This window comes from Seriola lalandi, unplaced genomic scaffold (genome assembly GCF_002814215.2).
Source record: "Seriola lalandi dorsalis isolate HSWRI2012SDOR001 ecotype SW California unplaced genomic scaffold, Sedor1 jcf7180002054482, whole genome shotgun sequence".
Taxonomy (NCBI): Eukaryota; Metazoa; Chordata; class Actinopteri; order Carangiformes; family Carangidae; genus Seriola; species Seriola lalandi.
The window spans coordinates 985,055-998,223 of NW_019525035.1; the positions used below are offsets into that span (position 1 = coordinate 985,055).

Genomic DNA, 13,169 nt, shown 5'->3' on the forward strand with positions numbered 1-13,169 from the left:
CAGGGGAGATATAGTCTGCAAGTGAGGCGTTCAGGGGAGATATAGTCTGCATGTGAGGTGTTCAAGGAACATCTAGTCTGCACGTGAGGCGTTCAAGGAACATCTAGTCTGCATGTGAGGCGTTCAAGGAGATATAGTCTGCACGTGAGGCGTTCAAGGAGCATCTAGTCTGCATGTGAGGCGTTCAAGGAACATATAAAGTGTAGCTGCGACTGATAACCTACATGTGAGGCGTTCAGGGGAGATCTAGTCTGCGTGTGAGTTGTTCAAGGAACATTTGGTCTACATGTGAGGCGTTCAGGAAACGTGTCAATTGTAGCATCTACTGATATCCTGCATGTGAGGTGTTCAAGAAACATGTAATTTGTAGCTGCTACTAATAGCAGGGGGGATGGCTGTGATTAAAATAAAGATGATATTATTGGAACAGAAGAGAAGTGAAGTAAGAACATGGCCGTGTGACTGCAGCAGCATTAAACACACACACACACACACACACACACACACACACACAGGTGATTAAACAGCGTTTAGACGGCTGCAGTTTCGAGGACGTATGAGATGAGCTTGTGTCTGCAGTGGACTTGGACAGGAAAGTGAGTTTTCTCCCCTGAGACTGAAGCAAATGTGCTGGATCCAAGTTACAGCGCGCCAAAGCAGTGTGTCATCATAAGCCCTAATTATTCAACGTTAATTATACACTGCTCTCAGGAATCAGGAGAAAAGTTTGCCCGAGTGAACAAGCCACAACTATCAAAAGCCAGATATGAGAACGTTTTTATTCCACTACTGTCTTTACAATGTCAGACTAAAGGGACAGTTCACCCCCCCATCCCCCCGCTCTTATTTTGACATTTTCCTTCCACATCTCGACCTTCTGCCCTGTTGTCTCACATCTGGCCAGCAGAGCCTGATAACACCTCTGCCCTTTAGTTTGCATCTGTTTCATTTTGTTCTGTCTGGTCATGCAAGAGGAAGAGGAAGAGGAGGAGGAGGAGGAGGAGGACGAGGAGGAAGGCTGCCTCTACTCGTTTTTGTTCAGGCTGCTTTGTGCGACGCTCAAAAGGAGGAAAAATCTCCTCCATCTCCTGCAGTTGAGCACAAACTGGCTATTTTTCTCTTTTCTCCCTCTGCCCACATCCCTTCTTCATCCTCTTCTTCTATCAGGAGAGGAATTAGAGGTTATTTTGCTCGGGGCGGTCAACTGCCTCATCAAGGCGACCAAGAAGAAGAAGAAGAAGAAGAAGCAGCAGCGTCTGAGGAGTCGGTCACTGTTGTTACACCCAGTTACACCCGCCCGACTCCTCAGGGTGAAGTGGGAGCTCAGATTATGGAGACCTGAGTCCAGAGCCCGTCAGCTCGTCTTTATCTGCGATGAAAACAGACTCCAGAGCGACACGACGGCCATGTTTGATCTATTTAACCTCCTCTGCCTCTGTCGTCTGTTTGATGTCACTTCATCTCTGATGTTGATTCATCCGTTCCTTAATCATTTCATCATGTAATCACTTTATAGAAAACCGCCATGTTGCCCGCGGGGGACAGGAGAGGGACATGAGCCATCTGTCAGTCCAACACCATCCAGAGTCAGCCCCCCCCCCCGGATATTATATTAGCTTGAACAGAAGATGTTATTTTTCTCTATAAATGATGTTTGGAAAAGTCTGGATCGTCTTAATATTCAAGTTCACAATATCAGATATTTAGTTCTTGAACAGAGAAAGTACCAGAGTTGCATTATGGGTTGTTTGTAGCCTTAATGTTGTCACAGTCAACAGCGCTGGGTTCGTCCAGTTGAAGGACGCCGTCTATAGACCACCGAGGTCGATTCGAAATGAGACGCTCTGGTTTACGGAGCATTTTTCGTTTTGCGTCACCACCTGTTCCCGCCCTTACTGTTGCGTTACAAAGCACAGGTCCTGTCACCTAGCAACCAGGGACAACACAAAACTAAAACTTGAGGTTTTAAGACCCTTGTTTTTTTTCTGTTGTTGTTGAACTGAGCTGAAACACATCATTTGCATTTAAAAGTGCGATGCTCAGGTTCTCTGTTGGCGCGTTATTTGCTGCCATGATATTTCCATTAATGCCGTGCAATGAATCTTGGGACAGGTTGGGCCGTGAAGGATCCACCGACCGGAGCCTTTCGTTGCCCAGGAAAAGAGAGCTGCCTTTGAAGGAGCCTTTGAAATGGGACAGGTCGTTTCGGTTAATGACCACGCCCCCACGACTCACTAGTGATTTGATACCTTATAAGTTGAGTTATCCTCAATAAACTCTCTCTGTTCTGCTCCTGAATGAGTCGGCCACAGCGCTGCCACGGAGGAAATGAATTTCATGAGTGAAAACGACGTTACTCTCCTCTCTTCTGTCACACACGATGAGTTCACAAACAACCTGAAGGTTGAACTTCACTCCCTCGCTTCTCTGCTGCCGGTGAACTGAGCTCGGGCTGCGGAGGCCTGCAGCAGGTCTCTGGACAGGTTTGTTCAGGACCGAGACATTTTTAGCGATAAGGCCTGTTTGTGTGTGTGTGTGTGTGTGTGTGTGTGTGTGTGTAGATCCCAGCTGTTCTTGCAGGGCGTGTGGTTCCTGTTTCAGTCAGCGCCACAGAGCCCGAGGAGGTGAAAGAACAAACAGCTCTGCTGTAATGACTTCTGCTCTGTTTTCATCTGTTTCTTAATGAGGCCCTTCACTGCATGAATCACTCACTTTACTGAAGAGTAAAACAATGAACCTGGAAAACTACAGAAATGTAATCAGAGAAGAAGGAGGGAGAACAGAGAAGAAGGAAAAACTTCAGCCACAAGTGTTCCCTGAACGCCTCAGTGAGGTTTACTGTCGTCTGAAATCACTTCAGGATCACATCAAACAAAGTTCACTGATTGTGCTTCATCTGAACAGCGATTTTTCTTCTTTTTGCTTTTCACCCAGATTTCTCCCGCCGCTCTGGGATTCAGACTCCGCCGCTGCACCTCCCACTTCAGATCCTGCTCCCAGAACCAAATCCTGAGCAAATCCCCTCCCTTCATCCAGCTGCTCCACTTTACGCTCTGTGGCGAAGCTCCCTCCTGTTGCACGAGACGCAGGAGAACCGTCACCATTCTGTATTTGGTCGTATTTCCTCCGGTGACATCACCGAACTCCAGTGTAAAGGTCGACCGTTCGTGGGGCGGTGGAGAGAAAACCGTCACCTGTGCTGTAACAGCCTCCGCTCTTCAGCCTCCATCTTTAACAGGCCTGGGTTTGTGCACAGAGACACTGTCTAAAATATCACCAAACAATTAATCAATAATTAATCAGTACATTCATTTATTGATTGCGGGGCTGTTGGGTTAGATGACGTTTGTTTTAGCCGTGAGGTGAAACTGACCAATAACCCTCTGATACGAGTGTCTCCTGCAACAGCTACTGCGGCGGGCGTACCAGGCGTTGGTTGTCATGGTTACAATAATAACCACGCGGATTGTACTGACCATAGTATACCTACCTTTGTCGCCACTGGTTACTATAATAACCGTCACGCCTCCGTTAGCGTTAGGAAGAGATCGTGATTTGGGTTAAAATAACATTAGGTGATCTCTGTTGTCATGGTTACAATAACGACTGCTGGTTTCACATGGGAATCGAACACGCCGCTCTCCTGTGTCACGTTCATCCATCCACCACCACCTCGTCCTCCTGACGTAATTGACGACCACTAGATGTCGCCTAGCAACAAAACGTAACTATGATGTCATAACAACCTGCTGCACAGACGACCTGTGGGACGGTTTCAAAAGACTCAGGTGTTGTAGCTGTTTTATTTCTGCCTCTGTGTATTTTTATATTTCTATTTTCTTTTAGTTTTATTTTCTACAAATAAAGATTTTCTTCAGGTCACAGACGGTGGGAGTTACAGGAGGACTGCGTCTTTGTTGCCTCTGAGATGTGTGAAGTTGGAAGGATTTACCGCCTCCTTAGCAACCGCTTCCTCATCAAGGTGAATCGATCTGCATCGTTTAACTCCAGAGCAATATGTCAATATATATAGATCAGACTCAAGTGTACTGGCATGCGGGGGGAAAAGAGAAAGTCCAAAGAAGACGACGTCACAGTCACTTAAAAACAGATGAGGAGAGTAAATGGAGAACAGATTTCTTGTTTTTGGCTTTAGAGAGATCATTTGTTTGTGAATAACATAAAAAAGGATTTAACGGGAGGACGTGAAGGAAGTGGATTTAAGTCGCGGATGCATCACAGAGGAATCCGCAGAAGAAACAAAGACTAATCTGTTAAGTAAATCTCCTCCTGCACAGCTGCATGTCCAAAGAAAGAGGACAAAACCCGAGGGCTTTGAAACAGGAGCGTTTGTTTCTGTTGTGTCATACGCCCTCTGAGAGGAGGAGGAGGAGGAGGAGGAGGAGCAGTGATGGAGGATGGATGGATGGATGGCTGGTGGGGTTAAAGTCTTCAAAGTAAGAGGAAGGAAGGACACTAACCGGCCGACAGACATCAGAACCTCAGAGGGGGGAGAGGGGGGAGAGGCGGGAGGATCTGAACCCAAAATTCACAGAAAATCAATACGACATGAAGCTTCTGTGCCTCAGAGGCTGAAGGACTGAAGGACTGAAGCAGAGCTGGCAGACCGAGGACTCGGCAAGCGTCCACTGGAAGACTCTGTTCCCATAGGTCCTCTGTTTTTCACTGTTGCCTCTAGTGAAGGCGCTGATTACTGAGCAACTGAATTACAAAAGCCCCGTCCTGAGTGGAACTGGGGGTGGGGGTGGGGGTGGGGGGGGCAAACTGCTCCCATTGAGGAGGCTGATTCAGTAAAGAGGAAGTAAGAGAAGCAGAATCTCCCGCTCTGGGTTCACTCAGTCCCTGCAGTCGTCTATTTATTTCACACTGGCAGCAGTAATCTGACGGCAGAGCAAGACACAGAAAATAGGATTGAAGAATTAAGACTAAGAATAATTAAGAACACGATAATCCCTTTTTTAAAGGGCTAAGAATAACATGATCGGAGCATCTAGATCGTTCGCCGCAGTGATCAGATCACATGTGCATAATCGCAGAGGTTCCCAGTCGCACTCAAACCAGCACTGACTGATGTTTTCCCTTTAACACAGAAAAACCAGAAGCTTGATCTCTGGTTCCCGTAGAGATTCTTCTAGACAAATGATGTGGATGTATCTATGTGTCCTAATTCTACAACAATATTAGCATTAATTATTATTATTCATTATAATAATGATGGATGAGAATGTGCTGAGCAGCTCAGAGGCTTCTGGCAGCTGCCGGAGACTCTTAAGGTGGAATGTTTTCTTGAGTGTTACTTGATGCTTGATTGACATTTGGAAATCAATCGATACACCTTAAATGTCAGTATGACAACTCTGACCGTTTCATTTGTTTTTATCGGCTCTCTTCATGACGGACTCTTTAGTGATGATCGGATCTCCAAGCGTTTTAAATGGATTACATGAACTGTAGATATTTTATTTCATCGGGAGAATAAAAACAGAGTGGAGCGTCGTTCCGGCAGCTCTACATCTTTGCTTCTGTTGCAGCGTTACAAAACTATTTAACCCTTCATGGTGCAGAGCATCAGGGGAATCGCCTCACACGGTCTTTAACAGTGATGTTTGTTGGTAAATGTGAGACGTTCATGTCGCACAGCGTCACAACACGCATCAACACCAGAAACAAGGAAGTGAGTTTGGTGACGTACATCAAGGTTTTGCGGAGGGAGTGGTCCGATTGGTTCAACTCGAGGGAAAAATTGTGGTTATTGGACAAAAAATGTGAAGAGATTGGTTGAATTTGCGTTAATTGTTCCAACATTGCCACTTTCTGGAGGGACGGAGTTCCCTGTTTAATATTCAAGTTTGCCAATTAACTAAGTTTCTCTGAAGGATTCTGTCAGTTCTTTGGATCCAAACATTTTCACACTGCAGTAACTTTACACAGATTATTTCTGCCGCTCTGATTTGCCAGTAAGTGCCACAAATGTGATAAATTGCCAGAATCATCTCAACATTACCAGCTAAATCTGCCGTATGGTGACGAGGTCAGAGTCTAACTCACCTTAAAACGAGATTTCAAAGTGCCGTCAATCTCCTTGGGGAAAATGAACGTCTCTGCATTTTCTTCAAAGAAATGTCCAAAATTATGCAGGAGCCATCTGTTAAAAGACGCAATGACCATCATTTTCTATATATATATTTTTTGATGATAGATAATTAAATCAAGGCCCTTAACTTTACAACTTCAACTATCATGGGTGCAAGTTCCAGTCATGTGAAACCCTTCAGTTATTCAAGCTGTTGGAAGCGCTGAGAGCAGCGTCAGGAGGATCGTGCGAGGTGAGGAAGCGCCTCAGTCTGTCGAGTTTATTATGACAGCTCATCTCCGGAGGATGGAAGAAGAAAACAAGGCGCAGACGAGGAGACACACAATTAAAACTTCACAGGGAGGAAAAAGGTTATTTGCCTTTCATGTGTAATAGACATGAAACAAGCTCCGTCCACAGTGTCCACGCAGCCCCGCTGACGACTTAATCCCAAATTTCCCAGGACACTCGATATATTTGTTTTAGCCTAATAGATTTGTTAAAGTCGAACAGGATTTCCAAATCATTACTGGGGCTCCCGCCAAAGTGGGCAGACAGGACAAACACATCATCCACAACCTTTCATCGTTTGGCCGGTAAACTGATAAATATCTGCTGTGTGGGAAACAGCAACTCAGCTCAGATATATGACGACACATCTACAGGGAAAAGAGAATCACCCTGGAAGCTTCAGCAAAAAAATGACACTCATTATGAAGTGATGAAAAACTCATAGCTGGTGTCTGTGGTCCTTGTTGGACAAGATGTGTTCAAGCTTCTACAGCCATGCTAGCAGCTCCGTGAGGGGCTTCATGATAATGCTAACATGCTGATGTTTAGCAGGTATTAGCGTGTTGTTAGCATCAAATACAAAGAACACCTGAAGTTTTCCATCCAAAAGATGTTGTGAAATTTCGGTCTGGAACAAAGTGAATCGTGTCTCCTGTTGTTTCTACTAAAACTACGGGAAACAGGATTTAAAGTTCAGCCAATCAGAAGAGAGGAGGCTCTGAGCCTCTCCTCTGATTGGCTGAGTGTCTTCTGAGTGATCCAATAAAAATACAGCAGATTTCAGGTAAAAACACTCAGAGAAACCAAATCCTGCAAGGTTTGGATGGTGGGTCCAGGTGGGCGGGGCTTGGTGACTGCTTTGTTGTGACATCACAAAGTTCCAGAAGTCCTGACGGCTGGTTTTAAGGCTCAGTTTCTGAATACAGGCTGTGTGCATTTCTCTGTGGACTGAGGCTTTGATACTTTCACAGTATTAATATAGAAGCTAGAGCTGATCTATAATCACACTACACATGGACACAGACCTGCAGAATGGATGCAGCTTTAATGGGTTTTAGTCCAGGTGTCCTGCAGCCATTTTTCTAGAAGATAAATGGTCCATCGGAGACGCCTCACTAATGAATTAAAAAGATAAAAAGACAAAGTGTTGTGCTGGAGGAGGATTTATCGCAACCTGGCAACCTAAAGGTTGTTATTATTAATGGAGTAGAACTTTTCTAGAAAGCATTAGTAAATATTTCATCAGTATCAGTTGCTTGTCTTACTGTTGGTTCAACACAATCCATCATAGTTATAATATTATCGTGTCATTAATCATCTCACCCAGTCTCATGTATAACAACAGTGATCACCTGTGACCTCATTAATGACCCCATTGATAATCCAATCTTCACAAACACAAAACTAATCCACGACCTCATTAATAACCAGCCACAGCCCCGTTTCTCCATCTCACCCGTGATCTTCTCTTTAGCTTCAATAATAACCCCGTCCACCCTTCGCCCCGACCCCCCTCTCTGTGATATCATTGTTCTGCCCTCTCCCAGTCGCCGAATGAATCAGTGTAACAACAACCAGGAAGTAATTGCAGCGTGTGTTTATGTTTGGCGCCGGTGCCGCTAATGAGTTCTTTTGTCTCCTCATTAAAGACGGGGGGAAGGCGAGTCATAAGCGCTGGGGGTCGTTCTTTTCGGAGGCGCTCTTCCTTGCTGACTAATTTACCGCGCTCGTCCTCATGCAAATGAATTTGCTACTTACGGCTTAAAGCTTCTTATGAGAGCAGCGGCGCGTGGCATTTACAGAGACACAGAGGGAAGCCAGGATCAGCTGGAAATGGGCAACAGTGACGGACGGTGGAAGGTGTGTGTGTGTGACAGGGTTATCAGAGGCTGTGTGTGTGTGTGTGTGTGTGTGTGTGTGTGTGTGGGGGGGGGGGGGCAGTGACAGACAGATAAACAGAGAAAATGAGGGACAGCAGAGGAGGGAGGCGACTTCCTGAAGCTCACAGAGCGAAGCATAAATCAGCAGCCACCTGAATGACAGCGGCGTTCAGATACAGAGCGGCGGGCTGAGCCCCCCCCCCCCCCCCCCCCGTATTCATACCTCCAAGATTTATTACCCTGGGGAGGGCGGCATCAGCTGGTCGAGCCAGGTCCACACTGAAACACTGTCTATCTCAACTTCCGTGAAATTTCATACCGACATTCATGTTCCCCAGAGGACGAGCGCTGCTGGCGATCTCCTGGCTCCTCCCCCTCGCTTCAACACGCGAGGTTCAGACTGAAATATCTTTCCGAATGTTACATGGAGTGACAGACGCTGAAGTTAGTGAAAGTTCTCACTCACTGTGTCCAGCTAAACGTGACTGTTAGCTTGATGTTAGCGTTTAAGTCAAAGCGGAGCAGTTAGCGGAGCAGTTAGCGGAGCCGCGGCTCAGAGGTCGGTGAGTAATCTGGTATTAGAACATAATCAAAGGCTAATTTAAGAAACTGATTGACGAAAATTGATCTGAACATTTTAGTGAAGTAAATATATTATCAGGTTCAATATCAGTTTGTGGAAAGTTAATAAAACTTTAAGATATTCCTTTACTAGTCCCACACTAGGAAAAATAACTGCCACTAACAAATACTTAGAAAGAGAGAATAGAAAATAATAGAATATAAACAATAGAGCAAATAACAACAATAAAGCAAAAAAGCAGCTTATGAGGTATCACCTCTGTTAGCTGAGCGCAAAGCATCTTGGGAGTATCTTACTGAGCTGATGACTCCACCAGGAGAGTTTCACCTCCATCAAAACAGATCAACCAAACCTCATATCGACCTTTAGACTGTGGGAACGCCAGTCGTGTGTGAGTGTGTGTAACAGCGTGTCACACTGTGTGAGATGAGACTTACACAATCTACAACATCAGTGTGAAGCTGTCAGATCGTGGTGAATAGCGGCGCTTCAATGTCAATAGAGAAAGTATAGAGGAGGAGAGACACGTCATCATCCATCTGTGCCGCTCTGATGAACTCCCACAAACCCCTTTTTCATTTCACCTCCACGGTTTTTCCCCCTAAACTTCTTCCAGAAGGGGGCACCTGGGAAATATTGTTCTGTCATCGTTTTATTTCATTCCTAAATCTCTGACACTCTTGACGTTTTCTTCCGCTCACTGTCTTTAGTCTCCAAAGCGGGACACTGGCTGCCGGAGGACGTGTCTCACAGTGAGGACCGGAGATTTCACCACGTTCCTCTCAGGACTGTCAACTCTCAGTCCCGCAGTGTAAAAGCTCCAGGTACGAGGCAGCCGGAGAATTATAGTCAAAACGCTTTAGACATTGCAAAACAAAAAATGGAAAATGTTTCGATAATAAACGACAAAATGAACCTTCATCTAATTTTCTTGTGAAATCATCTTTTTCAGTTTCATGTAGATCTTTTTTAATATAACTCGGAAAATTGAGATTTCCACACAGGTATTTCTTTTTCCCGATTTCCATTTATAATAATCACGTCATTTGTTCCTCTGTTTCTAAATGGAAACGAGCTTTTTCCCCGATTTTGGTTTTCTCATTTCAAAACGGAAATTTGTTGGGCGCCAAGTATGCGGACTGTAAAGGCTGTTGCAGATGTTACAGATGTTACAGACGACGTGTCGAATCTAAATCCGATACCCGAGTGCAAAGGTTCCTCCTTAACTTTCTGAATTCACCTCGTGTAGGTTTAAATAAAGTTTCATCAAATAATAGTAGCGTGACGTGTGAGTGAAGGCAACTTGGAGGTGAAATACACTCCACACACAGGTGGTCCCAACAGGAAGTGCCTGCCCCCGCCCCCCCAACAGGTGAATCCGGCCCTGTTCTATCTCTGTGTAAGATGGAGATGTTTTCCGTCTTTATTTAATTGCTTTCTGTTTTATTTCCACACACAGCGGGCTCCAAAAGTCGGAGATCACGTTTCCAATCAGACGCCGCCTCAGACCTTTTTGGACCCGGCTGAACATTTGCATCGAAGTTAGTTTTAAAGCTGCTGATACAGCAGCTGCATTATTGTCCTGAAGGGCTCCTTTCAGTTCATCCCTGTACAGACGTTCATAAAACACATCACTGTCAACAGCCCTCCACACCTCCATCACTGCTGCTCTCCTTCTGTCCTGCAGCTCCGTCACACACTCATGCATCAGACCTGAAGTGCCACAGATCTAAACCACAGAGTCAATTCAATGAAGCCCGATATCAGTGTCGCTCGGTGCTTACCGTAGAGGATGGTCACCATGGAGACCGGCATGACCAGGATGCCCAGGAGCATGTCAGCGACCGCCAGTGACATCAGGAAATAGTTGGTGGCGTTCTGCAGCTTCTTCTCCAGGGAGACCGCCAGGATCACCAGGATGTTGCCCATGACCGTGACGGCGATGACAACTAGGATCAGCAGCGCCGCCCAGTTCTTCTCCGCCGCCATCTCTTGGGGCGGACACTGAGACTCGTAAATCCTGCCGGCCCCCTCCTCGCCGGCGTCACGGAAAGACCAGTTCCCCAGCTGCGCGTCGATGCCATTGCGGAGCGCGTCGTTTCCTTGACACCCGGAGTTTGTCCCGTTATTGACCCGTAGGGCGCTTTCCTCAAGTCCACGTGGAGGCCAGGGGTTGGCCTCCGGAGCGGCGGCGGCGGCTCTGACGACATTAGTGATCAACTCCGACACGTTGCCGCCGCGCAGGTTCATGGCGTCAGCTCGGTGGACGCACAAACGCCTCAGGAGCGCTGCCTGGGAAAACGGGTCAGAGTAAAACAAGAGCGAGGAAAAGTCTGGTCATGGTTGAGTCGCTCTCCCGCTCGGCTGTCCAGGTGAATCACTCGAGTAACGGATCGTAACGCGATACGTCCCATCTCTCGTTCACTCCATCGTCTCGGAAGGAAACCTCTCCGGCCTTGAACTGTCTGTGAGAGGATCAACAGATGATTTTTTCCGCGCGAGGAAACAAACTGACACGTTGCTGAATTAGGTGCAACAAAAAGAGCAGCTGTTCAGTCTCAGAGGACGCCGTCACCGTGTGTGCAGCGTCGGACAAAAAACACAACAGGAACAAGTGATCCGGTTTGTCTCCGGGTGAAATATTCCAAACCAAACCTTGGACTGATTTTAACTCACGTCTTCAGTCACTTCAGAAAATAAAAATCAAATTTCATCCTCGAAGTCCGGGATGTTACGGATCATCATCATCATCATCATCTGTCGCTTCAGACAGAGAAACCGTGACCTCCGGTCTTTGAGTTTCCTGATGCAAACACACAAGAACATTCAGCTTCTGTCACTTTGCTGCAGATTGTCACGAGGAGTTCAGAGGTATCGTGTGAAGGTGGGATTCCCCTCTGAACTACATACCTGCACACATGTAACTACGGTGTGTGTGTGTGTGTGTGCGTCTTTCATGGACGTGTGTGAAAACCCTTGTTGTCTTGTCTGAGCTCGTCCCTGCACCTGTGAGAGTGCGACGGCAGCAGATAGAGATGGATGATGAACATGATGATATCTGACATGTGCATGTATGTGTGTGTGTGTGTGTGTGTGTGTTACCCTAACTTTCCCTTCTCTCTTTTTCATTCATTCACACACACACACACACACACACACACACACACACTCACACACTCACTCACTCACGTCAGTTTGGTTCCAGACTCTTAATAGAAACATTCCTGTGTCCAAAAACAGTGTCAGCCTCCAGAGATCTTTTATACTCCTTTATAATTGTCCCTCCTCCGGTTGCATAATCCCCGCGGTGGAAACCGTCAGTCACTCTCCAAATCCTCCTTAAAATCACCTCAGGATTCCTTCAGCTCCGTAAATCTGCAGTTTATAAAACCTTCATCTTTTCCTCCGGGGGTATTTCCACGTCTCTTACTCTGTGTCACTTTCCTAAAAGAGAGAGAAATTATAAAAAACAGGAGGAGGAAGAAGAAGAAGAAGAAGAAGAGGAGGGAAATCTCTGAAGAGGTTTCATGTGGTGTTCAGGTGTCGGTAAGTTGGTGAGTTTCCTTCAGTGATGATCAGGAGCTGAATGCAGCCTCCCTCTCTCTCTCTGCAGCTTTCTCACTGGGATCCCCTGTGCTCTATCTCTCTCTCTCTCTCTTTACTCAGGGTCTCTCTCCCTCGTACCGTATTGGTTCGCTCTCTCTCTTTAAGCATCTCTCTCTCTCTCCTTTTGCTGAGTCCTGTTCTCTCTGGTTTCTCTCTCTGAACCTTCCTGTGTCTTTGCTGCCTCTCTCTCCCTCCAGTCAAGTTTCCATCCAAAATGTAGGAACAAATATCTTGGATCAAATTCTCCAGTGAAAACTCAAAAGATGCAAATCTGACGTTAATGTTTTGTTCTTGTATTAGTGTGAGGAAGGTTCCAGCGTCCTCCTCCTCACTGCTCCGCACAGATCTGATTGTTTTCACCTGATGTTAAAAATATTTCTACGTCGACCCTAACGTCGGCCAACGTCGACATCTTCAGAAAAAACATCTGTAATCAGCCTCTGTCCTCTACCTGCTCAGTCAGAGAGCAGCCGGTGAACACAGTGGAGCATTTAGCAGCTGCGCAGCCAGATGTTTCCCTCAGGAGGTGGTGGAGACCAAACACAGAGCTCAAAGAAAACCATGGGCAACGTCACCCGTCGTCCTCTCTGTAAAACACTCGTACGACCCCGCTGCGTCAGGGAACGCCACGGAATTCCTGCCAAACGCCACAACACGTGAATCACCGCGTGGATCTGTAACACGTAACAACATAAGTTCAACATATAAACTGAAT

General features: G+C 46.3%; 1 protein-coding gene across 1 annotated transcript in view; it reads right to left on the reverse strand.

Moving 5' to 3' along the window:
- The window catches only part of LOC111659539 (5-hydroxytryptamine receptor 2A), a 40,759-nt gene extending 28,308 nt beyond the window's left edge, over window positions 1-12,451 (reverse strand). Inside the window, exon 1 of the mRNA XM_023412519.2 lies at window positions 10,633-12,451. Within this exon, the coding sequence (XP_023268287.1) occupies window positions 10,633-11,098 (466 nt within the window). The 5' untranslated portion in view covers window positions 11,099-12,451. The remainder of the gene's footprint in view (window positions 1-10,632) is intronic.
- Between the last annotated feature and the right edge of the window lie 718 nt (window positions 12,452-13,169).